The 27,591-nt window shown below is 36.5% G+C and overlaps 1 protein-coding gene across 2 annotated transcripts; it reads left to right on the top strand.

The window, feature by feature from the left end:
* The first annotated feature begins 174 nt into the window (after positions 1-174).
* Positions 175-26,591, top strand: LOC306856696 (secretory phospholipase A2 receptor-like). Of its 2 annotated transcripts, none has more exons than XR_013783037.1 (30): positions 175-468; positions 3,290-3,673; positions 4,924-5,097; positions 5,685-5,849; positions 6,805-6,918; positions 7,423-7,569; positions 9,390-9,578; positions 9,653-9,810; positions 10,106-10,216; positions 12,275-12,387; positions 13,275-13,444; positions 13,825-14,033; positions 14,172-14,317; positions 15,501-15,585; positions 15,750-15,882; positions 16,064-16,099; positions 16,187-16,347; positions 16,858-16,913; positions 17,181-17,278; positions 17,370-17,506; positions 18,192-18,309; positions 18,408-18,520; positions 18,624-18,759; positions 19,771-20,009; positions 20,159-20,269; positions 20,354-20,485; positions 20,572-20,694; positions 21,209-21,385; positions 23,650-23,685; positions 23,943-26,589. XR_013783037.1 is itself a non-coding variant. In XM_079396098.1 (30 exons), the coding sequence occupies exons 1-30, from the start codon at positions 213-215 to the stop codon at positions 24,158-24,160; spliced, it is 4,521 nt and encodes a 1,506-aa protein (XP_079252224.1). In that variant the 5' UTR covers positions 175-212; the 3' UTR covers positions 24,161-26,591. The 2 variants fall into 2 exon arrangements, 1 of the variants encoding a protein (XP_079252224.1); XM_079396098.1 differs by having other exon boundaries at positions 20,083-20,269; positions 23,943-26,591.
* Positions 26,592-27,591: the final 1,000 nt, after the last annotated feature.

The raw sequence follows: 27,591 nt of genomic DNA, 5'->3' as shown, positions 1-27,591 counted from the left end.
GCTTCTGTGCAGTACAGTGTGTTCAAACATAATCTGTATTATTAATGGAATATTTGAATTTGAAATAACTTTCTGGCCAAATGCAGGGGTTACGCAATAATCGATTTGTCAAATACTGCACACTCGCGACGCGACGCACCGGGAATCTAGAACGCATCGTTCGAATTTGGTCGCGTCGCGTTGAAAGCAGACGGGCTGAAGAGGAGAGGAATATGTTTAGCCTTTTACAGCCCTATAGAGAGACCAGTGACGTAGAGAATCCCAAAACTCGCGGAAAGTGTGGTGAAAAACAGGCTGCAGTCTCTGCGGCGTGCTCATCTCCAGTGGAAATGCGAGGACACACTCTTCGTATTCGCTTCCATGAAGCGCTTTATGTGCTGTTTTATGTCAGTCATTTAGCTTGTGCTGCTGCGGAAGTGTCGGACAAAACAGAAGTTTGGAACAAAACTCAACTTCTCGAACTGTACAGTAAGTGCAATCGGCCTGCGCGACGTAGTATCTGTCTTAATGAAACGATACTTTCCTCGATGGCATGAGAGCCTGGGTTTGGTCAGGAGCGAGAGTTTGTCGTGTAGATGAAGTGTGCTGTGATCTGCAGATTGCATTAGTATGTAGAGCGCATAGTCCAGCTCTTCTGTGTGAACGACTGGTCGTAGCGTGTCATTCCTCGTTTGGGATCACCCTGCAAAGACTATTATTTCGGTCTCAAACGGGAGAGAAAGCTAAATGTGTCTAGAAATGTGTTTTAAAGACCTGCTGCCCTCGTCTTAAGTGAAAGTTTACTGCACGCAAACAAACCGAGGCGGCTGCTGCTCATCACATGATACAACAGAGAAGCAGTTTGGACACAACTTTAAAAAGTACACTTTGAGCTAAACGTAAGAGTATTTTCATTGCAGGTTTGATTTTGTACAAAGACCTGGACACAAAAAAAGCTGTCTTTTTAAAAAAATAAAAAATAAATGTTGACCTTTGAGACAACATGACCCAGACGGAAAATGTTTGTCACAATGATATCTGACTTCACTTCTCAGGTAAATGTAAATGGTTAAACGATTATGACATGAACCAACTCATGGAAATGCAAAATTGTGACAAGAAACAACAATCAAACATATCACATTATTGATTTGGCCTCCAATTTTATTGATGAATTAATGTTGTGACAACTTGCCCCAGTATAAATGAACACATACAGTAACCCTTTGTAAATAACACAGTTATATAGTTCAAATACAAAGCCACTGCTAGAAAAACTTTCTACTGTCTATAAAGTATAAAATGACAATCACATACAATCTTTTGTAAACAACACAGTTTTAACGTTTCAGTTAACATTGACCGTCATTATAGGCTGTATATAGTGTGTTTTTAAAATGTAAAGATATATCCATCTATCTGTCTGTCTATCTGTCTTCCTGTAGACTGAAAGATTGAAAGGTTAGATTATCTTTTCTGTACAATTAATGAACGCACAATGCATCGTTAATCATGTTTTTGTAATTTGCCATGTTGTCCACATTTCTCTTAAAGCCTAAAACTGAGCAAATCTTGCAGACAATACAGTATACCGCTTGACTTCTCTAAAAAAATGGAATGTCACAAGTATGACCCCCGCTGAAGGACACAGTGGGTTTCTGAAGTTTGTCCAACAGCCTGATTCGTTACAGTCCCAGAGCATTTGCATTTACATTCATGCAATTGGCAGATGCTTTAATCCAAAGCGACTAGCATTGCATTCCAGGTATGCATTCATCATAATGTGTCTTACTTGGGAACCAGCATTGTGAGTTATAAACAGGGTCAGCTGAGGTCAGCACATACATAAATACACATCTGCACCCGCACTCAGTAACAACACGTTCTACATGCCGCATTTGGGTCTTGCGGTTCCAGGGGGTTTTATGATATCACATAGCAAATACTTAATCTGTCACTGAGATATTCAATGTCGTGGAACACATTCAGTTTTATTTCAAGGAGGAGGAGGAATGCAGGTGTAGTAGGACACATTCACCCCAAAATGAACCTCTGTGTGTCTCAATAGAAGACATTTTAAAGAGTATTTCCACAGCTTTTGTTAAGGCAATGGGGTTCAAAACAACACTGGACCCTATTGATTTTCATTGTATGGACAAAAAAAAAAAAAAAGATTTTTCAAAATATAAGCTAAATAGAAAGGCAGGGACTATTTGCACTAAGTGTAAATAGCGATAGATGCTATTTACACTCAGTGTAAATAGCAATTAAATGCCATTTACACTGTGCAAATATTGCAAATAGTGGCAATTATCTGCACCTCAGTATTATAGTACATTATAAAACAGTACGCAATAATAATGTATTGAGTGTAAATTATAGTTTTAATTCAAATTATTAAATGAATGCCACCTTATTGGGACAATAAAGCCCTCCCTACAGCTACCCTAACCCTACATGATACTTTTATTTTCAACTTTTTGATTATTTCCTTCATTTTTATTTAAAATAAATGCCTTTCTGATGCAATATGAGATTTGAAAAGGGAGAAAAAAAGTTCGGCAAAAGGCAGGCTCAAACTCGATCGAGTCAAATAGCATGCGTCTTACCATCTACGCCACTGAAACAAATGCTGACTTTTTCTTTTTAGTGTTGACTAACTCAATCACACATTAGTGGGCGGTGTCAGTGTAAATAGCTTTTGCCAACAAGACGGGCTATTTGCACTTAGTGTAAATAGACACTCCGAAATAGAAATATCACAACCAGACAAGAAAATCATATACTTCCTTTCAAGCTTATTCTTGCTCTCAGACATATGGCGAGAATAATAGCTTCCCTTTGAAGTTTCACGATACCCTGTGTGTGTGTGTGTGTGTGTTCGACTGTTTGAGAATATCTTTGTCTTCGCCCTGTATCTTCAATTACTCTTTCGTGTCAACGCCCACAAAAGGCCCTCAGCCCTGACGGCTCTGAGAACTCTGAAATATTAAGCCCCATTCTGTGGAGGTGAAACTGGAGATAGCAGCTCTATCTTTCTGTCTGTTTGCTGCATAATCAGACCTGTCAGATACCTCAGTGCCTCTGAATGCCTTCGAATCTCCAATATCACTCGCCTTTATAATCTAACATGGCTCTGAATGTAAATGGCTATATAATACTCATAAAGAAAGGCCTTTTCCCTTGGTCAAAAAACCCCAGGGCCTCACATCTCCCAGGTGTACTTGATACGACAAGACGATATGCTTTAGCTTGACCAATTCAAAATGTGCCATGTCTGATGTTGTGCATATGTGTTTGTGTGACTCAGGTAAAGGTGTTTTCCGGTTGGAGAGCGTGTCGCAGAAGCTTTGCCTCTCAGGGGACTCGTCTGGTCTGTCTCTGACCAGCTGTGAGCCCCCGTCTGCCACCCTGCTTTGGAAATGGGTGTCCCGGCACCGTCTCTACAATCTGGGCACCAATCGATGTCTAGGGATCAACGCGACCAAGTTGCTGCAGCCTGACGTGGGCATGTTTGAGTGTGACGTTTCCCTCCCAACCATGTGGTGGCGCTGTGGGGGCAGCATGTTGTACGGAGCGATGAATAATATGTTAGCAGTGGTGGACTCCAAAGTGGTAGTGAAGAGGGCCACTCTGCATCAGTGGAGGATTTACGGGGCGGCCGGTGAAGGGCCATGTGCTTACCCATATGAAGGCAAGATGTCTTCGACACATTTAAATAAAAAAAAACTAGTATCAGTGACAAATGCCATACATCAAAAGTAATAATCTAGTTTAAAAGCCTTGTCACATTGAGAACGGATGATGATGTTCTGTTTTTTTATAAGCGTGCCTGCTGCTTTAAATGTTTTTTTTTTTTTTTTTTAAATCAGGCAGCTTCTGATTGGCTGTCAGTATTTTTGGCACTAGGCTGTGGATTGTTTACAAACTCTATTGTCAGTTTGAAATTACAGGAAAAATATAACGGGACACTGAGGGTAGCTTTTTCTCTTCAAAAAGGCATATGAACATTTCCAGCATTATTAATGTTGACCTTACATTTAATGGTAATCTATTTCACAATATTGTTCGGTAACGCTTTAGAATAGGTAACGCTTATTCACTAATAAATTCCTAATTTTCTGCTTATTAGTAGTAAGGTAGTTGTTAAGTTTAGGATTAGGGATGTAGAATAAGGTCATGAAGAATAAGGGATTAATATGTGCTTAATTAGTGCTAATAAATGGCTAATATTCTAGTAATATGCATGCTAATAAGCAACTAGTTAAGAGACCCTAAAATAAAGTGTTACCTATTGTTCTAGTTTTATTCTCATTATAGCTTATTCTTATAGCGTTAGAACAATTATTAAAACTTTGTAGTTATAGTTAAATCTGTAGTTATTATCCTTGGTATGAATGGCTGTTAAAACAATTGTGCCAAGTTCTTACTCTTTGTGTTTATGTTTTAATATGGTTTTGAGTTTTTTTAATTGTTATTTTTTTTTATAAATTCTTACATTTTTAACACATGTGAATATACACCTCTTAATTGTTAATAAAAAAAAAAATATATATATATATATATATTAAATATAATTATTATAATAATAAAAAAATATTATATATTTGACAACCTGAGCTAATTTAGCATTAATTACTAATTATTATTATTTAAAAAAAAATCTTTGTGATATTTTAATAGACTTACTGACGTTGTCCTCTCTATGATATCATTTTCTGTTTTGTTTTGCTTGTTCTTCGGCATGTTGGTCACACCACATTTAAAACTTAAAGTTACCTAAACTAAACTGCAGTCAACCTGCTATCTAAATATCGGTATCGACGACTGAAGTCACATTTTGGTTGACTACTATAACCTGTTGGATTCGGTGGATTGTTTGATGAGGTCTATTTGATGTGGCTGCAGTCATACAGCTTCTGTTTGTTTTCTTGATGTTGACAGACATCCACACGTTACAAGGAAACTCCCATGGCATGACCTGCTCCATACCCTTCAAATACAACAATAAATGGTTCTGGGATTGTACCTCTGAGGGCAGAGAGGACCGCCACCTCTGGTGTGCCACTACTAACCACTATGATCAGGATGAGAAATGGGGCTTCTGCCCCAATCCAGGTAAAATCACATATTAAGTAAATGAAATATGTCATTCTTACTTTTCTATACACTACCGTTCAAAAGTTGTGGAATTTAATGTAGTTCTGTTTAGCAAGGTCTGAAGGTCTGGAGATGACTGTAAATACGTTTACAATATTACAGAAGATTTCTGTTTCAAATAAATGGTGTTTCTATCAGAGTATTGTGAAAAAAACGTATTACGATTTCCACACAAAAAGGCAGTAAAACTCTTTTCAACATTGACATTAAAAAGAAATGTTTCTTCAGCAAATCAGCATATTAGAATGATTTCTGAAGGATCATGTGACACTGAAGACTTCAGTGATGATGCTGAAAATTCAGCTTTGCATCACAGAAAAATATATTAACATTGAAAATAGTTATTTTCAGTTTCAATTATAATTGACTATATTACTGTTTTTACTATATTTTATTTTTTGTCAAATAAATGCAGCCTTGGTAAAACTTCTTTCAAAAACATTAAAACAATACAGATCTCAAACTTTTGAATGGCAGTGAATACTGAGTATATACAAACTAACTAAAGGAACCAAACAGAGCCTGTCTATGTGTGTTATTTCCAGTGTCAGGCTGCAATGAATTCTGGGAGAGCCATCCGGAGCTGAATGCCTGTTATCAGTTTAACTTGTACTCCATCCTCACCTGGAGTCAAGCTCTTACTTCCTGTCAAGCACAGGGTGGGAGTCTTCTGTCCGTCACACAGTCCAATGAACAAAGCTATATTAAAGGTATACACATGCTCAAATGTTTGCACAAAAAGGTATTTTGAAATAATTTAGTTGTGTTTCTTTGCTGACATGCTGCTAACAGTGGTTTAGTGCTGGTCTAACTAGATAACCATAGCAGCTGTTGTGTGTGTGTGTGTGTGTATATATAAATATACATGTTTGTGTGTGTGCGTCTGTTAATTATATATAATTGAGCCTTCGCCAGAAGTTTGATTGACAGGCGATCTGACCAATCATAAAGGCGAATCTGCCATTTTGTCCGACATACAAACCAGTAGACAATAGAGTAGTTTAACATCAGTGGACTTAACTTGAAAAACTGTGTGTATTGACATATATCCGCAGTTTAAATAAGATACCTTCTGATGTTCATTCATGCTAAACGATCGGTTCATGTACCGAATGAACTCAGGCGCTACAGCGATCTGTCACACATTAAAGAGCCACAAAACCTTATTTATTGTTTGCATTTCCTAAAAAATGACAAATTTAGAAAGCTGAGACTTTGTTCCATAGCAAAAGTAACCTGCTCTGTCTTGTCTGCTGGTGCGTGGTCAGTTCTCTCTTTGCTCCGCAAAGTATTTTTCTCTGCGTAAGAACGGGGTTTGAGCGCCATGGCTCGTCAGATGTAGTAACAGTAACTAAGGAGGGTGGGTCTTTGTGAAGGGTCAATTGTGTATGTTTAGTTAAACTGACTAGATCCAGTAAGGACAAAAAAGTAGTCCATGTGACTCTAACACTATATACTCAGTCTTCTGAAGCTATAAGATGAATTTAATAGTCGTATGAACACCTATTATGGTGCTTTTGTTTATTTATTTTAGCCTTAGCAGTATGTAGCCATCCACTATTATTGCATGGAAAAGAGAAGCTCCTACATTCATCCTGACATGCCATGTTGTGTTTCATAGACGTTTTTCATTGATGTGTCATTGTTGTTAATGTGTTCCACCAGGAAGACTCTCAGATATGGGTGTGATGGTCTGGATTGGATTAAACCATCTCAGTCAACATGGGGGATGGCAGTGGTCTGATGAATCTCCTTTAGCTCTTGTCAGTTACACCGCAGGTACAGTTGGCTTATGATATTAGTTGTTCTTCATGGCCAGTATTACCTATTTAAGAAATAGTTTACCCAAAAATGACAATTCTGTCATCATTGAATGAATGTACTTGGAGGTTTTTAAAATGATTATGCTTAATAAGCCAACAGTGTGTGTGGTCATGTAAACACATTAAACCGTTTTTCTTAGGGTAATAAACATCTATTCTAAAGCATAAATCGATAAGTTACTTTCTTCTGTTAAACACACAAAAAAAATATTAATTTGGGTAACCAAACAGTTGTTGGTAGCCATTGACTTTCATAGTGTGGAAAAAGACAATGGAAGTCAATGGCTACTGGCAACTGTTTGGTTACCAGCATTCTTCAGAATATCTTCTTTTGTGTTTAACAGAAGAAGGAAACGCATACAGGTTTGTAACAACATGAGGAGGCCTACATGAATTGTCTTTTTTGGGTGAACTATCCCTTTAAGTAGCCTATTCAGTGTTTGTTCATCTTCCTGTCCAGATCTGACCTCCACACCGGTGCAGGAGAACCAGCAGTGTGGGGTGTTTAACTCCACGCAGGGTTCCTGGCAGAGCCTGTCCTGTGAGTCAGCCTTGCCTTACATCTGCAAGAAAGCCACCAAATACAGCCGGAATGCCGAGCCGCTTGGTAAATACATGAGTGATCTGACTGCTCATGCATCTTTCCCATTCATTAATCCAGCTTTTTTGTCTGTCCATCCATCCGTATCTAATAGCTCTTTGTCTTTTCCTCTAACACGTCTGACTTTTCCCAGACTCGACATCCACCTGGTTTTCTCAAGTTTGGTCTAGTTTAAGCTTCGGCCCCAGCAATGTAACAGCCAGTATTACGTAAAACGTGTGTCATTTTTCAGTGCTCATTATTGAAGGAAAGAGTCTGCTGTCTGATACAGACTAGTGACTATTGTTTCCATGATGGTCAGCATTGACTGTAATTGGTTGGAAGAGAAAAATGAGGGCATGTCCTGAGTTTAGCTCAAAGGCACAACAGCTGTGTCCCATCTAGAGTTTGAACTCCTGGCCCTGGCTGTCAAAAACACACAAACACACAGATTCTCACAGTGTGTGTGTAAATATAGAAACGGTCGGGGTCATCAGCAATATAAGATATAACAATATAAAATGACTAGGATTTGCTTGAGACTATAAAGTTGGCTTGATTGAAATCAATACTTCTTAATATGTATACATTTATTTAAAAAATATAAAAAACTAAAGATATTTAGTCAGGTCTGGTCAGTATTCGTGTGTTTTTTAAATTGGTGTTTTTATTGCAGTACAAAGATTTCTTGAAGAGTGCTTCTTATAATACTAAAGACTGTCATTCAAACACATTTTTCCATTACTATATCACATAATAAATAGTTTTATTTCTTTTTATATAGAATACAAGATAATTTTGATATCATTCATTTGTTTATAACCTGAAATTAATTATTGATTGTCAGTACTGGCAATTAGATTAGCCTGTACAGAAATTGAAATCTACACGCTAATACACACTATACTCATTGTCGCGCAATGCTGATGTTGTTAACATTAATAATTTGAGAATAAAGTATAACAATAATAAGAATTTGCAAGGTTAGAGGTGATATGAGCTAACCGATCGTTAGATTTAATCACCATTGGTAGCGTGATTTATTGAAATGCTTTTTTCCTCAGTTGGGCAGAACAAACGTGGCAGACTTGTTAGTTGTTCAGATGGCAATATATGGTGAAAATTCTTATTTGGGTCATATATTCCAAGACGTAGGCTAGAATCTGTGATTCCTAAGTACAGGATCCACACCGCTGCGGTGACTGACAGACTGACACATACGGCTCAAAACATTAGATTCATCTGCACTGGAGCCGCGCCGGAGCACAACCCCACGCACCGAAGATAATTCCGCACACAACTGCAATTCCAGGTTTTCAAACAGAGATGGCGACAAAGAGGCAAAACTTACGGACTGCAGCATTAACTTTCTAAATTCATCAAAGAATAACTTCTTTTTATTGATTTTTAACAAGATAAATACAAAACTGTACATTTAATGAAAAAGAAAAAAATTACAAATGGGCTCAGTTTAAACCCAACACTCATATAATATACCGGTAATATAATATAATATAATATAAAAGCCACTTACCCTCACCATGTACGTATATAAGAGGAAGGAAGTAATAATAATACAAATAAATTAAAATATGAATAAAAAGAGGAAAAAAGATTATCAACAAACAACCAAACATTTGTCACTTCAATATGTGTCTTTCGTCTTCCCAGTAGGTGTCATTAGGAGTTATTTATAGCATATCAGTGCTAGCATCAGGAGAACAGAGACAATCTTTGATGTGATCTAACAAAGGTTTCAAGGTTTTATGGAAAGAACAGTAGCCTGTACTGTAGTATTTATTTTTAAATCTATTGTTAAAACTTCTCTCTGTCTGTTTGTTTACAAGATAACTGGCAGTATAAGGAGACGATTTGTCCTGCTGGTTGGTTGGACCATAATGGGTTTTGTTACCGATACCTGGATGAGAGGTTGAGCTGGAACGGCTCTTCCAGCGCATGCAAAGCTCTTGAGGCAGAGCTGGTCAGTGTTCACTCCCTCCCCCAACAAGAACTACTACTGAAACTGCTGTCCAATGGTTGGTACTGGAGTGAAATGAATTTTTTTTCACCTTTTAGTGTCATTTTTGAAGTTATTTGTTGGTTGTGTCAGGATCCAAATCTAAGGTGTGGATCGGCTTGCATAAGGAGGACAAACTTTCATCAGTCCAGTGGTCAGACGGCTCTCCAGTCACATTCACATCCTGGTACTCTCAGGAGCCTTCCCATAGCCACGGCGACAAACGAATCTGCGTCACCGCAGACTGGAAGGTGAGATCAGAGGTCAGAGGTCAGATTAATGTCATAGGATGTTAGTCATAAACGGAGCGTACAGTATGTGGTCAGAAAGGACGCACGTGTCCAGAATCAGACCGCAGCCATGTGCAAGCTGAAAACGGCAAGATCTGATTTCAGAGACAGTCACTGCATGAAAGCTTCAGCTTGGGCAATCAGATGCACTGTCACCAAACCAGCGGTCTAGGCATCCATCGGGTCACATGACAGATCTGACCCTTTTGAACTTTCTTCCGTACTTGCTGAAGGACTCTTTGTGTGTGTGTTTTAGGACAGCAGATGGCAGTTTGAGGAGTGTGAAGAGCAGCATGCCGCAATCTGTAAGACCTCAGGTCTTGTTCCACAGCATCCGTCTGGAGAATGGGATGAAGGATGTCCAGAGGTGAGAGCGCACTTTAACACACATAATCATGAGGTTGAACTTAGAAACCCAAGGACGGTCTTGTTGAAGGAAAATAGGAAAGTAACAAAATAAATCAAAGATCAAAAAGTGAAATAATAATACATTAAAATAATATTTAATTATGAACGAAAACAAAATATATTAAAAGAACTAATAAAAAGCACATAACAAAATAACAAAAAATGTAAATAAAACTCAAAATATAGAAAAAGCTATGAATAGTGGAATATTTACCTAGAATTTATTAGCTTAGCTAATTGAAAATTAATTAGCTAAATCTTGGAGCAATTTATCGAGCATTTGCTGCACCTATCATTATTATTATTTATTTGTATATATATATATATATATATATATTTTTTTTTTTTTTTTGCATGATTCAATTATTAACTATTATGTAGAATAAAGTAAACACAACCACACCAATATGATTTTGAAAATAAAAGCACAAAAATAACAAAAAAGAAAACAAAAGTTCCCTAGAACATGTCATTCAAAATACATTGTGTGAGAAAGATATAATAGATCAGTGGAAAACTGTAAAAGAAGAAGCCGGCATTCTCGTTTCATCTGTTTTCCTGCATTTCTGATTGGTTGTGCTTGAGATGGGCTTTGTGTGGGGTGAGGAGGGCAGACAGGCCGTGTGTCTGGAGGATGGAGCGACCGTCAGCGAGGGTGAGAGCTAGCGGGTCACAGCCTGAGAACAGCAGACTGATTCAGATCTGTTCTGTCGCTCTGTTTCTGCTTTTACTGGCTATGAAAAAGAACGACTGCAAGAAAGATGAACGTGATGAATATGGCCTAACAGAGAAAGAGCACTTTTCAGAGATGCACACGTGCCAGTGTCACACCCACACTCACTCAGCTTGTAGACAACCGTTTATTGTCCGCTGAAATGGTTTCATATTCTACTAAAGGCAGTTGTGTGTAAAATGGTGAAGTCTTTAAATTCGTTCTCTTTATTATTAGTTTTAATCTAAATCTTGATCTTGATTAAAGTTGAGCATCAGCTACCCAACCGTGTCTATTTGTTGCTGTTAAAATGTTTCAGTCTGGTCCAGGTTTCTGAAGGACACTGAATTGAGGTTATTGAACTCAGGGTTACTAGAGGACAGGTATGAAAACATCAATTCCAGCTGATGCTGAATCCACAATGTCCTGCATCTACAACAAACTGTGCACTCATCTATACTAGAAGTGGTATTAAATTAACAGTATTTTCCAGAACTCGTACTCGACTATAAGTGTCAAAATTGCATTTTTAAGAGAAAAAACACACAGATATATTGCATTTATTATTTCACTAAGAAATAATGTCAATAAAAATGAATATGAAATAATATTCAATATTTACAAACATTATGAACACTGTAAACATGTACTTTCGTTGCCCTCACTCCACAACAAATCATTTAAATTAATTCAGAACAGAAATATAATATAAATTATAGAGGTGTTCATTATAAACAACATTTATGATAAATGTCAAGCCTAAACTAATTTATATAAGCGAAACTGAAACTACTGGCACGTGTGCTATACAAATAAACTAGTGATTTCAAAACGATTGCATCCCAAATAAAACCTTGTGTTTACATAATATGTGTGTGCACTGTTTATATTTATGTGAATATAAATACACACATACACAGTAAACATATAAATATGCACAGTGTGCATACATATATAAACACAAACTTTTGTTTTGGATGCGATTAATCACGATTAATCGTTTGGACGGCACTAAAATGAACTTGGACTCACGTACTGCTCTCATTCAGCATGAATGCAAATGTTTGCGCTTTGAGCATGTTTTGCATGCTTGAAGTTAATCACACTAAGAGCTTTGGAATATAAGTGGCAGCATTTATGAAATTATTAAAAAAAAATATATATATGGTAGTACACGCCATTAGTTACTGCTTCCTGCACACTGTTTACTTTCTAGTGACCTCTATATATGAAATCCTGTACTGCACACTACAAACCATAACAGTCTGATTTTTGTGTGTACTATATGATTGTGTGTATATGCAGGGCTGGAGAAGGAAGGACAACTGGTGTTATAAAATCACAGATCAGGAGCAGACGTTTGAGGATGCAGTGAAAGGATATTACTGCAAATCTCCTCTTGTTACTATAGAAAGCAGGTATGTCAAAAAAGCCAGGGCTGTGATACAAAGCTGAATTTTCAGCATAATTACTCCAGTTTTCAGTCACATGATTGTTTAGAAATCATTCTTATATACTCATTTGCTACTCAAGAAACATTTATTTGTATCAATGTTAAAAACTGTTGTGCTGCTTAATATTTTTGTGGAAATTATGATGCATTTGTTTCAGAAAGAGAATAGAAATGTCAAAAAAACAACAATCTAGATAGAAATATCGTATGTAACATTATATCAGTCTTTACTTTCACTTTTGATCAATTGAGTGCGTACCTCTTCCTGTCATTCCTTTGTTTTTGAATGGTAATGTATGTATATGTTGGACCTTGACGGAAGCATTAACCAACCTGCAATAACCAGGAAATGTGTTTCATAGTGTTAACCTCGAATGTGACCCTGGAGCACAAAACCAGTCATAAGTCGCTGGGGTATATTTGTAGCAATAGCCAACAATATGTTGTATGGGTCAAAATTATTGATTTTTCTTTTTATGCCAAAAATCATTAGGATATTACGTAAAGATCATGTTCCATGAAGATATTTTTGTAAATTTCCTACCATAAATATATCAAAACTTAATTTTTGATTAGTAATATGCATTGCTAAGAACTTCATTTGGACAAATTTAAAGGCGATTTTCTCAATATTTTGATTTTTTTTTGCACCCTCAGATTCCAGATTTTCAAATAGTTGTATCTCAGCCAAATATTGTCCTATCATAACAAACCATACATCAATGGAAAGCTTGTTTATTCAATGGTGACCCTCATGACTAGGTTTGTGGTCCATGGTCACAAATGAGTTGTCAGGAAATGCTTACTATACAAGGATAATTGTGATGATCTATAATGTTTTTTCCGCGGCAGGTTTGAGCAGGCCTTTCTAAACAGCCTGATCAGTGAAAAGGGAGGCTCTGAGTCCAGATCCTACTGGACAGCTCTGCAGGACCAGAACAGAACCGGCGAGTACCGGTGGCTGACGCAGAACGGCTCATCGACACCACTCACCTACACCAACTGGAACCGACACCAGCCAGGTAAGACCTTAAACGGACACTTCACCCAAAAAATGAACATTCTGTCATCATTTACTCACCCTTAAGTTATTCCGAACCTCTATGATTTACTTTCTATACAAAAGATTGTTGGTAAGCAAACCATCGACTTCCATATTATGGAAAAACATACTATAGAAGTCAATGGCTACTAGGAACTGTTTGGTTACTAGCATTCTTCAAAATATCTTCTTTTGTGCTCGACAGAAGAAGGATATTTATACAGGTTTTGAACAACTTGAGGGTGAGTAAATAGTGACATAATTTGTATTATTGGACGAACTATCCCTTTAAAAATCTTACCACCTAGGCTGGCCGGCGCAAACAGATTTAATCAATCATCTTTGTCCCTCTGTCTGCAGTGAGTGGAGGAGGTTGCGTGGTGATGTCTGGAGGCCAGGCTCTGGGTCACTGGGAGGTGAAAAACTGTTATGCTTTTAAGGCCCTGGCTGTGTGCAAACAGGAAGTGAGCGGTAATCGTGACACCCTGATGCCTGTGCCACACATAGACCTGAATGCACCATGTCCGACAGGATGGGAGAGCCACAAAGGCCTGTCTCACTGTTACAAGGTAGTACAAAGAGTAAATAATCAAATACTGTACCCATTATCGAGAGCCACTGTCTTGTGTTGAATCTTTTATTTAATATACTTTACCTGTTGAGTTTGTTCCTACCGTTCATGTTCACTTTGTTTGGTTGATGTTTAGGTGTATCACAGCGAGAAGATCCTGATGCAGCGCACCTGGACCGAGGCTCAGTTCTTCTGCCGGGCTTTGGGTGCTGATTTGGCCAGTTTCCATCACTATGAAGATCAGGCTTTTGTCAAAAAGCTCCTCTCCGTGATGTTCCAAAGGTTGGTTTACACGTTTTCCCACCACAAGTGGGGATTTATACAGCACTGTTCACAAGTTAAGAAGTCTGTTATTCTCACCAAGGCTGCATGTGACCAAAAAACAGTGAAACAGTCATATTGTGAACATTATTTAAAAAAAACTATTATTTTTGAATATATTTAAAATTTTAATTTGTGCTTAATATTTTCATAGAAATCATGCATTTTTTCCCCCTATCATTCTATCATTCAACTTTTGTAACATTATTAATGCCTGTATTCTCATTTTTAATTAGTTTACTGTGCAACTGAATAAAAGTATCAAATTCTTAAAAAACAATCTTACTGACCCCTGACTTTTGAATGGTAGTGTATGTAGCTGGCCGCTATATGTGACCCTGGACCACAAAACCAGTCATAAGGGTTCATTTTTTTTTAAATAAATAAGCTTTCCATTGATGTATGGTTTGTTATTATAGGACAATATTTGGCTGAGATACAACTATTTGAAAATCTGGAATCTGAGGGTGCAAAAAAATCTGAATATTGAGAAAATCGCCTTTAAATTTGTTCAAATGAAGTTCTTAGCAATGTATATTACTAATCAAAAATTAAGTTTTGATATATTTATGGTAGGAAATTTACAAAATATCTTCATGGAACATGATCTTTACTTAATATCCTAATGATTTTTGGCATAAAAGAAAAATCAATAATTTTGACCCATACGATGTATTTTTGGCTATTGCTACAAATATACCCCAGCGACTTAAGACTGGTTTTGTGCTCCAGGGTCACATATGTAACTTTTCTTTTGGAATTGTGTACAGTGGTTGAAAAATCTGAGACCATATTGAAATCCTGGAATTCAAAATGTAAATCAGAAGGATGTTTTTTTTTAGAATTTGTTAAAAAATATAGAAAATAAACAAATATTTCAATTATAATATTTCTAGGTCAAATAAACTAACTAAATAGGTTTTTAACTTTATGGACCCCATATTATATTCTTCAATTTTGTAAAAACATAAATAATAATATTAAATTTTTTTATAAATAATATTTGTTATATTATTATTATTAATAATAATAATAATGTGAATTTTTCTTATTAATTTATGTAATGAATTTATTTTGTAAGTCAGAATTGATTAATTAATAAATTTTGTCTCTCTCATTTCTTTTCTTTTTTGTCTGTATTCAGTACAGAGGGTCGCTGGTTTTGGGTGGGCTTTACCAAGAGAAACCCCTGGTCTGATGGAGGCTGGGAGTGGTCCGATGGCACACCGGTAAAATTCAGAGAAACAGACAAAAAAGCCAGGAAAAGAGAAAGCAATCGTGTGCTTTGGATATGTTTGAATATATTATCTCCATGTAAAAAAAGAGAGACAGAAAGTCATGGAAGAACTTGTTCATCAGCTCGTTAAATAATTGTCGTGATGGCATTCCGCAGGTGGTGGCATCGTTTGTGGAGGACATGAATGAAGTGGACTCTCGCATGTGTGCTGTGTACAGTGACCTCACAAACACTCTCACACCTCACTCGTGTGACTCCAAATATGAGTGGATTTGCAAGGTCCCTAGAGGTTTGTGCTTTAGGCGTATGGATATAACATGCAATGAAAAACTCATTACCAACTTGCAGAAAAGACCAGTTTAGGCTGGTTTCAATTAATATTTGCATTTCATTATTTTGTATTTTAATGGAAAAAGTGCAAAACAGCAACAGCTGTTGAAATGTAGGTGTTTGATTCTCGCTTTGCTCAGGTGTGGAGTTGGTCAAGCCGTACTGGTACAGCGACCGTAAGTGCAGTACAGATAAATACTATAGAGGCTGGTCCTCACTGCTGATGTTGATGCTGATGATTCTCGTTTGTGTTTATGGCGCAGAACATGAGCCGTGGATCTTTTTCAGAGGAGCTGAATATTACTTTGCCAGTATGCCGTTTCCCTGGGAGTCCGTCTCCTTCGCCTGTAAGATGATGGGCGCCGATCTGCTCTCCGTTCACTCTAGTGAGGAACTGGACTTCATCAGAGAGCACATTAACAAGGTATTATATGCATTTCTTTATGTATACTACTGTTTTTTTTTAACAAATGACTACTTTTATTCAGCAAGGATGCATTAAATTGATCAAAAAAAGACAAAATGTAATCAGTTCTGTTCTTTTGAACTTTGTATTCATGAAAGAAAACATTAAGCAACTGATTTCAACATTGATAATAATAAAAAAAAAGTTTCTTGAGCAGCAAATCAGCATATTAGAATAATTTCTGAAATATCACGTGACAAAATTCAGTTTTTACATCACAACAATAAATTTTAAAATATATTAAATTAGAAAATTGTTGTTTTTAATCGTTATTCTATTTAAAATATTACTGTTTTTAGTGTATTTTTGATTAAATAAATGCAGCCTTGGTGAGCATAAGAGACAATCTTACTGACCACAAAATTTGGAACAGTGTGTGTGTGTATATGCATAAATACATATATGCAGAATATAATATTTACATGTGTTTATATAAAAGAGCATATTTGTTTGATTCTTTGTTTTTAGGATTCTGAATTTTGGTGGATTGGTTTGTCTGCTAACAGTGGTCACAGTGGTCTCAGGTGCCTTTCTTTGACTATCATAATGAGTCTCTTTTACAGTAGAATTCTTATTTATTCTTTGTGTATAATAAGTGAAAGATAAGGGCAGAAAATCATTCTTGAAAAAATGATTCTTATGATTTTAAGTTCAAAATAAACAGTATTTTTGCAATTGCATTAGGTCAACAAATATTACAGAAGTCGCACACGTTACCTTTAAGAAAGGAGCACAACGTACGCTGTGAAGCAGGCTTCATGTTGGGTTTTATATGTGTTTGCTCTCTGCAGTTGGGCTGACGGATCCGCTTTGGATTATGAGAACTGGGAAAATGGTCGATTCTACCGAAAGCCTGGCCAAAACTGCATCCAGATGTCGTCTCTATCCGGTAAACAATATATGTACGCACAACCACTTAAGCACACACAAGTAGCATTATCCAATGTACTCATACACTGCTTATTAATAATGTTGTGCAGGTCAGTGGTCAACAGGAAGCTGTAAGGATCGACATGGTTACGTGTGCAAGCGCAGAACAGTGTCTTTAGTGGAGGACCCACGCGAGCCTCACTATGTCGGCAGCTGCCCAGAGAACTGGTTCTACTACGGACACAAGGTTCACATACACTAGAAGCTGCTTTAGCAGCCTTGTGGGAATGTAAACTAGATTAGTGGTTTTCAAAGTGCATGTATCACTTTTTTATTTATTTTAGTTTTGTATGTTTTTTGCACAAATACAATTTTTGCATCCAAATTATTCATACCATAATTCAGCTGGACATTTTTTGGCAGTAGTTTTTCAGTGAAACATATTTGAATTAACTGCTAATATTGTAGGCTCATGCTTTTTCTCACTAATAAATTAGGATGCATTAAATGATGAATTAATATTAAGCGAGTATTAAATAGAAATACAATTATTTTATAGTGCACTTAAAAATAAAATGCTAATATTTACTTTTTTAAAATATGAATTTTACTCATTTTCAAACCTAAAATGACCTACCTTTTATTTTGGCGGGTTGCCGGCAAGTATTTGCACTGCCCATTGAAGCTCATCAGTGAATTTTAAGATTTATGCTTTCAGTTTGAATGGAAATCTTATACATTATTTCAGTTAGTCCATCTAAAATGGTGACAAATGAGCGGTTTTATTTTATTTTATTTTGCGCACCAGTTATGTGCATAGAGTATGTTTCTGTCCGATATGATCTTCAGAAATCAGCTTATTTGTTTATCATTTTAGCCTCTTTTTGTTTTATTGTATCTTTGAGAATCTCTTGTTTGTGATTGGTTGCCAGTGTCTGTTTCTGCATCTCCCAACCCGTCCGGGAGATGGGAAATCCTGGCTGGATGCTCGGTCCGTCTGCTCATCCTATCAGGGATCTCTGGTGTCCATAGAAGATGAAATTGAACAAGGTAAAGATCACATCTTCATTATATTATAGTTTCCGTGTATTGACAATTTGACAATATTATGTATTGACAATTTTGTGGTTTTGATCTTTTGGTTGAAGCCTACATCGTCATGCTGCTTCATGGCTGGTCAGCGGGGGTTTGGATTGGTGCACAGGGTCGTTTTTCCTCCAAGTGGAGCAACGGGAAGCCAGTCAGCTATAATAACTGGGAGGTATAAAGACTCAGGATTTAATATATCGGAATCTAATTTTATTTGAAAATATCAAAGTTTTTTATTTCTGTTTTTAAAAGTTTTTCTTTGTGTGTGTCTGTAGGTGTCTAATTATAGACCTCCAGGGAAACCTCATTGTACTTACCTGTCCAACAGTCACAACTTCCGTGTGACAGGGCTATGGCAAGACGACATCTGTACTGAGAGTGTCTATGGCTTTGTCTGCCAGAAGCCGCAAGGTTTTGAATTTTTAATTCATTGGCATTGACCGATATTTAATTGAGGATACGTATTTCCTCATATTTTGACATTTATATTGCCTTTGTCATCATTTATCACTCACTTAGTTCAACCAAAAAATTTTATTTGCTGGAAATATACTCAAGTCATCCAAGATATAGATGAGTTTGTTCTGAACAGATTTGGAGAAATGTAGCATTTCATCACTTGCTCACCAATGGATCCCCTGCAGTAAATGGGTGCCGTCAGAATGAGAGTTCAAACAGCTGAGAAAAACATCCACAAGTAATCCACACCACTCTAGTCCATCAGTTAACATCTTGTGAAGTGAAAAGCTGCTTCTTTGTAAGAAACAAATCCATTATTAAGGTGTAATAACCTTAAACCGTCACTTCTGGCCAAAATACTAAATAGTCCATAATCTATAATAATGCTTCCACCAGTGAAAAAGTCCATCTCATATTGTCCTTTCACATCAAAATCTGTTTCAGGCTGTTTTCACTTGTAAACAGTGCTTAATCTGGGCATATTTCTCTCCTGATTTAAGACGAGGCAACTTTTCCTCTGGAGGAATCAATATTATGGATAGAGGACTCATATTTTACCCAAAAACATCAGTTTGAAGATTAAAAACATCATAATTATGGATTTGTTTCTTACAAACATGCTGCTTTTGACTTTTGACAAGACGTTAGGGTTCTCAAGGACTCTCATTCTGACGGCACCCATTCACTACACAGTGAATGATTGGTGAGAAAGTGATGACCTGAGAGTGAGTACAGCAAATTTAAATTTTGGATGAACCTTTTTTTTTTTTTTTTTTTTCAGGCACTGGTCAATTTTGAGATTTTGTTTCCATAACATTTACTTGTAGCATTTGAAAATTATTGATTTTAATTTGTAATTTATTTACACAAAATAATATCTGTTAGTGGCCAAAACATGAAACTAATTATCACCTTTTTTTTTATATAAATTTTTAATATTGGTGCATGTCTACTTTATCTCAGACATCACCAAGCGTCCTACACAATCCTATTATACCGCTTCCTCTCTGGACTCATCTGAGTATAAGAACCACAGTTACCGTGTCATCCATGGCAACTTGAGCTGGTATCAGGCCCAGAAGGCATGTTTGGAGAAGGGGGCGGCACTCGTGAGCATCACAGACCCGTTTCAGCAGGCCTATCTCACTGTGCTGATCAACAGGCTTAAAGCCCCACACTGGATCGGCTTGTACAGCACAGATGTAAGGAGGCTTTGAAATCACACTGTCATGTCGTTTGAATTGTATTAAACAGGAGCGCCCTCTACCTTCATAGGATGGTCTCTCACACCAGTGGTCAGATGGCAGTGAGCTTTCCTTCACTTACTGGGAAGTGTCTAATTATTACCCAGATGGGCCCATGGGAGATGGAGGCTGCGTGTCCATGGATGTTAACGGACGGTGGAAAGACGTTGAATGTGACATGCTCTTATCAGGAGCGATATGTTACATACCTCCCCCGAGTGAGTCCATTCCTCTCTGTCTTTGTATTTTATCAATTGTAAATAGTTGAAAACTGACTGATATCATTGTTTGTCCTCCCACAGAAAGCATTGCTTTCTCCTATGAAGTGGTATGTCCTGAGACCTGGGTGAAATTTCGTGGGAGCTGCTATTATTTTGAAACAGTTCTATTGAAGATGACCCTGGAGGAAGCCAGAAATCACTGTAAAAAGAAGGGTATGGCACTTTGGATCAAGATCTCCACCTAGCTGTGGCTTTGATTATCTTTGGGTGTAATTTAGCAAGATTATTTCTTTTCTCAGGAAATTTTTCAGATGTTCTGACAGTTCAAGATGATGAGGAGAGTCGGTTCTTCCTTAAAGAGATGTCGCGTCATTACCGGAGGCCTCAGAATTTGTGGCTTGGAATTTTATATGACACTGACAGTAAGAGCTATGATGTTTGTATTTGTATTATAAATGCTATATCGATTAATACATTTATTTAAATTTATTTTTTTTAATTATATTCATTTCAAATTTTTATTTGAAAAAATAAAATGAGATATAAACATTATATATGTATAAATGATTTTTTATGTAATTTAATTTGATATTTAATTATTTATATATACACTTATATATACACTTGAATTTGTTTTTATATTATATGTAATATTTTTGATCTATCTATCTATCTATCTATCTATCTATCTATCTATCTATCTGTCTGTCTGTCTGTCTGTCTGTCTGTCTGTCTGTCTGTCTATAATGAGAAATAAAATTATGTATGTATAAATATATGAAATACTATGCATAAATTACTTATATATTTTATTTATTTTTATTTTATATTTAATTTTTTATATATATATTATTTACTTTGAATTTACTTTATTTTGTCATGTAATGTTTATTGAAAGTTTTATGTGAAACATGAAATTGTAAATGCTTATTATAGCTGACGCTTTGACTCAACTGGATGGCTCACCGCTCCATTACACAAACTGGCGCTCCAGAGCTCCAGATGCCAGTGACATGAGGGCGGATTCATGCGTGACTCTGCGGGTTTCAGACGCCGTGTGGCAGATAGCCGACTGCACTGAGAGACTGGGCTTCATCTGCAAAACCTCAACAGGTAAAAGGCGTGATTTTCAACCTCATGACCACAAACCACCAGCAGAAGCTCAGTACAGTCCTGATCCTCTGATATTTACTGCAGTAACAATACCGGAAAATGACTGTTGGCCTTATTAGAGTGGCAACATTTTTTTTTGTTGCAAACAATAAATGTACTGTATCATTCGTGCCCTGACTCATGAATTGCAAAACAAAGTATCTGTTAAAGGAATAGCTAGATTAGCAAAGGTCATTGTTTTTGACAGCCAAGTCCGACAGCGGCATTTGATTGGTCAATACTACTGCCATGTAGTTGAATTTTTGGGATAGTTGTTTTTTATGTTGTACTGTTCTCTGAGGTCCACTAATACCAAGTTCACAGACTCGCCGACAAATGCCTGAAATCGGAGGCAAATCGGTGCTCGTTCACGCGAGTGACAATCACACAGTGTGAATGATCGAAGACGCGATCTGAGGGAATCGCCGATGCCTCGACACCAGTGAAATATTTGGCATGCTAAATATCTGGACCTGTCAGCGATTCACAATCCTGCTATGTGAAATGAGTTCTGACTGAAACATACATCGGCGATGACCTACAGCCAACGACAGATTATGTACAATGTGGCAATATCAGTACATTTTTACATTAGAATATACTGATCAGGTACAAGAAGATATGAAGTGTTCATTTTCAAAAACAGATAACTCGGTTTTTAACAATTCTCAGTTTCATTGAGGTAACTAACACAATAAAAACATGATAACATAGTAAAAAACATGATTTTTGAAAAACAACAAAAAAACGGAGTTATCTGTTTTTGCAAATAAACTCTTCATATATAGGCTATATATATGCCCATATATACCTAATATAATATATATACACACACAACTTATATAAAATAAAAAAAATTAAATTAAACATAAAAGGGGGTATGGGTTTTTCCTGTAAATAATGTTCTTCTATAAAGGACAGAAGATTTATTGCATTTTTATTTTTCATCACTTTGAGGGCTTTTGTAGGCTAGAAATAAACTCATTATAAAATGGTCAAAACGTTTGTTTCACTTTCAAGTACTTAAATTTTATATACACAAATCTTCCCAGCAGACGTATGTTGTTAAAAAGGAAGTCATCTTTGTTAATTATTGTGTGTTCGTGCAGTACTTAGACCATAATATCAGAGTGATCTTGCATTACCACCTTATCACTTCTCGCGTGTGTTTGGCTGTAGTTTGCAGATCAGACAGAGTTGTCAGCGATTCTTCCTATTGTAAAGTCATGCAATGTGTAACCTCCTGTTGCCGATCCATCATGCAATGTGAACACAGCAGCAACTGACTGCTACCCCAGATAGTCGTGCAGTGTGAAAACAACGGTGATAACAACGGACATCATCATATAGAAGTAATAGGCTATTTTCTGTCTTGTTTTTAACCCCCCTGTTTGAAAACTTGGAAGCAAATGCCCACTGCTGTGATTGGCTGACAGTTGTGTATGTTTGACAGCCTACATCCTTCATAGATAAACACTGCTGTGATTTAGGTTAAAAGTACACAAATACTCAGTACATATAAAACGATCTGTACTAACAGACAAACCCATAGTGATCACGTAATAAAAACAGTTACTCACTTGTGTTGCGACATTACTGTCAGATCCGATATAGTCAGCACAGCATTGTCTTTTAGTTTCAATCTTTCTGAAAATCACGTGGCAAATTTAGCCTTGTTTGTAAATCAATCTGTGGTAAAATTAAGTGAACAAAGGACAAAGTTCTAACTGACGTGGTCTGGAACTTCATTAAAAATAAAGTTTATCCACTCTTTCCTAACGCTGGAATCAGAAGAAAGGCAATGCAAAGACTGTTTTTCCACAGCTTGGCACTGCACAGCATCTTGTTGCCTTAGGAGCATCTTTATCATTTGGTTTCTGCACAGACCTGCGCATTTGCCTCTAGTTATTTACACTACAGCTGTGAATCGGTGGGCGGGGCTAAACAGGCAGCGATGTAGAAGCAGGCGTTGATCTTCTTCTGTGGTGGTGGTGTTTAGCCACACTATTACATCATAGAATGGCACATGGCACGTTCCACAAGCTGTCGTTTTGGCAGGCTGTCTTCAATATAAGCTGTTTTTAGACTAACAAGAAAGTTTTGAGTTCTGAAACTTACAGGATGTTTTTATAGTACAGTGACCTCTTATATGGCAAAAGATCAAGGGAATTTTGATTTCTCTGTCCATGACCCCTTTAATTCAGATGTTTTGCTTTGCATTACAGGTGCCATCAAAGAGGTAGAAGTGGAGCCACTGAAAGGTTAGAAAGCCATCTTACTCATCATACTTTTGAGGAAGTGAAAGCTTTTTATGCAGCCCCCTTTTCCTCTGACGGCTCTGTTTCACAGCACTTGAGTGTAGTGAGTACTTGTCTGCAGTGACTATTTGACAGTTTCAGACATGGACTGCAGTCAAGCATCATTTGAAAACTCACAAAATATGAGATGTTTTTAAGGGCTGTACTACTTGAAAGCTTTCGTCGTGTACTGAAACCCAGTTGTGTGAATTTCTTTTCAGGTCTGCACCAAGGTGTGATCTCGGTGGCTGTGTTGGTGGCCATCGTGCTGTTTGCCGTGGTGATCGGATTGACGTGGCTCCTTTACAAGAGAAACTCTCTGTGCGTCCGGAGGCTTCTGACGTTTGGCAGCGCCTATTACAGACAGACTAGTTCCCAAGCCAGTGACCAAGATGAAAGTGTTTTACTCCCAGACCTAGAGACACAAGCAGGGGACTAGCATGTGTTTGTGTGCGTGTAGGTGCATGTTTGTGTTTTGCATGAGAGTGTGTTTGTTCAGTCAGGGAAACTGCATTGGGAATGATGAAGATAGTTCAGTTGTCTGACCATACTGTAGCTACAGGAGGATATTGTGAACATGCAGGTCTTGTAAAGCTCCACAACAATCCATTTAAAATCATTATAAAATAGATATACTTTATGAAGTGAGAAATGGGGCTTTTTTTATTTTGTCTCATTCAGGACAACAACATAATTCCTCTAGGATGCAATAGCTAAAATGGACCAAATGGCTTGGTGGTTAAGTGCGCTTTAATATTGTTAAGGTGTCAGGGCCTGTTCACACTATCAAATGTTTAGCATTAAAATTTCACATGCAATTTGTCTGTTTAGACCACCACATAAAAAACACATCAGACAGTTTGAATGACATTACAGTTTGGCTTTCAGACAGCATGTTGCTCTTATAAATATTGCAAGGCACTACGCAACTTTGTGTTTCTGACACCCGCTTGTCATGGAGAAGAAAAGAAGCTAGTTCCAGATTGTTGTTGTGAAAATATGCCACCAAGTCGTAGTTTTATGTAACAGCAGTGTATTCGGACACATGACCAAAAGCGTGACTATTATTGTTTGTCTAGTTTTCTAGACAAGTGCTATGATTGGAACTCCTCTATGTAGAAAATTCTTGTTTATTGCACAAATTTTTGCATCAAACATTCGTCTTTTTGTGAACAGGCCTTTAAAGTCAACATGAAATCAAAATGGACCCTATTTACTTTCTTAAAGGTGCACTCAGTATTTTTATGTTGAAGAGTATGTATAACAAAAACATGAATAAAAATGACTGAGTAAACCTTCAATACAAAAAAAAAAACTTTCATCAAAATATAATAACTCGCTCCACCTCTGAAACGAATTTCCTTTTAGATGACATCACCAAGGCCACTTTCATTTTAACCAATGGTTGTGTGCCATGAGGTGGAGGAGTCATTCATAATCGACTGTAAACTGTGTGGAGCAGACACTTTTAACAATAGGTAACTTTTTGGAAACATGCATCACATTAGGAAAGTAAAAGTGGCTGTGGGTGTCATTTCATGTTGACTTTTAAGTGTTAAGGTCATTGCACAATGAGTCCGAAATTTTCACATGTTAAAAAATAAATACGACATAACGTTGTATCAATCACGTTTACACACTGTCTCCGAAACTTTAGTCCGTCATAAAACAATTCGGATCAGGTTCGATTTTCTGCGTTTTCGCATCCGTAGCATGCATTTTGATTGGAAAGGATGAGGAATATGAAAAAAAACGCTCGTGAAAATTTCGGACTCGGTGTGCTATGGCCTTTACTCTTTAACTTTTGCAACTATTCAACAATGCAACTTTTGGATCTCTATGATCCTTCTATCCAGGGTGAACTGCTCTTTTGAAGACTATTAATAGTTCATCTACAGCAGGATGCTTGTTCTCACAAGTAGCTTGTTCTGGTTAGAACAATAAACTACAATCAAAAAGAGTCCACAAATCCAAAATAATCCACTGCTCACCAAAGCAAAGCAGAACAGCTTGGCCATGAATACATGTTTACCTTGCACCGCTGGTGGTGTTATCAGTATTACAACCTTATTTTAGTATTGTTTTCTCTCCTTTGATACCTGAAATTTGTTTGATCTGAAGCGTGTTTGGTAGGATTACATGTTTTCTTTATAAGAGCCTTACGTTTGCACAGCTCCCAGAGCACCAGAACCGTGTCTATTCTTATTCTGTGGTTAAAGAATTAAGGTTAAACCCTTCCTCTTCATTTTGGCTGAGTTTGCTTCTCTGTGTTTTACTGATTGTGCTTCTCTGACTTCGCAAAATCGTGAACATTGTTTTTAATCATATATTGTTTCTCTACAGTTTTGGGAATAGGAACACACAAAGACTGTATTTTTAAGTTTCAGAAATCCCCTCTGTATTGCCTAATCAGCCATAAATATACCCCCCCCCCCCCCCTGTATATTTGGTCATGTGTTTGTGGTAATGAAAGGGATTGTGGAAGTGAGAACTATATGGCAAAACAATCAAGGCTTCACTGTTTTGTTTTAATCATCGACACATTTCATATATTGGTAAAACGTTTTGATAAACAGCTGTATTCTAATATACAGTAGCTTTTTTCCATTCTTAAATTTTTATATTACTGTAAGACTGTGGGTTTGTATGTGTGATTGTGTTTTAATAGTGTTATTGTGTCACAGTTTAAATTTTTTTTTCTTTATCAGTTATGTTTCTGAAGGTCAAATTCTAACTTTCAAGGGGTTTTTTTTTTTTTTTTTCCCCTAGTTTTCAAGAACACTTGATCAGTTTAATGTGACCGAATGTATTTTCAATGTTTCACCTGATCTATGATTTTTTTTAAATAATTAAATACTCTATAGAACTCTTCTTGAATTGATTGTGACTTTTGCGCACGGAAGTAAAACGTTATGCAGTGAATCTATAATCAAACACACTTACAATGGGAAAAAACAAAGACAAACAAATGATTTTGTACCTTCTGTTTTAAAAAGTCTTTATATTAGTCACAGGCTATGATAAATTTAAGAAAAAAACAACCAAAATAAAAAGCTCAGATTAGAGTAGAGTCATCTTGGTAACATTGTTCTTATGAGAAATTGGCTCCCAATACTAAATACAACACAATAAAGTGCAACAATCTCATATAAAATGCAGTTCTGTGCAATTTACAACACGTGACCCTGGACCACAAAACCAGTCTTAAGTCGCTGGGGTAGCAATAGCCAACAATACATTGTATGGGTCAAAATTATTGATTTTTATTTATGCCAAAAATCATTAGGATATTAAGTGAAGATCATGTTCCATGAAGATATTTTGTAAATTTCCTACTGTAAATATATCAAAACTTCATTTTTTGATTGGTAATATGCATTGCTAAGAACTTAATTTGAACAACTTTAAAGGTGATTTTCTCAATATTTAGATTTTTTGCACCCTCAGATTCCAGATTTTCAAATAGTTATATCTCAGACAAATATCCTAACAAACCATACATCACTAGAAAGCTTATTTATTCATAATATTGATGATGCATGGCCTAAATGATACAGATGATGCAATTTCAAAACAATTAACCCTTTTGACAGGTTTTGTGGTCCAGGGTCACATAGGCCTATTAAAAAAAAAAAAAAAAGCAATCCAGAATTGGGGGATAAAAAGCATTTAGTAACAATAAAATGAAAGGTATTTAAGTTATTAATAATGTTAAAAATATTTATATTGAATATTAAATATTATTTTACAAATAAAATTATTTTAAATATATTTTTACTAAAATAATTAAACAAAAAATAAGCAGTACGAAATTAAATGAAAAATATATATTTTATATATATATATATATATATATATACACAAAGGGTA

The sequence above is a fragment of the Barbus barbus genome (assembly GCF_936440315.1).
Source record: "Barbus barbus genome assembly, chromosome: 37".
Lineage (NCBI taxonomy): Eukaryota > Metazoa > Chordata > Actinopteri > Cypriniformes > Cyprinidae > Barbus > Barbus barbus.
The sequence above is the reverse complement of the archived record's forward strand: the minus strand, read 5'-3'. Positions and strand labels throughout refer to the sequence as shown.

Coding starts and splice junctions, on each gene's coding strand:
- LOC306856696 (XM_079396098.1), top strand. CDS start 213: ATGTTTAGCCTTTTACAGCCCTATAGAGAGACCAGTGACGTAGAGAAT. Junction 9,811..10,105: donor GCGTCACCGCAGACTGGAAG/GTGAGATCAGAG, acceptor TGTGTGTTTTAG/GACAGCAGATGGCAGTTTGA. Junction 20,010..20,082: donor TCGGCTTGTACAGCACAGAT/GTAAGGAGGCTT, acceptor CTACCTTCATAG/GATGGTCTCTCACACCAGTG.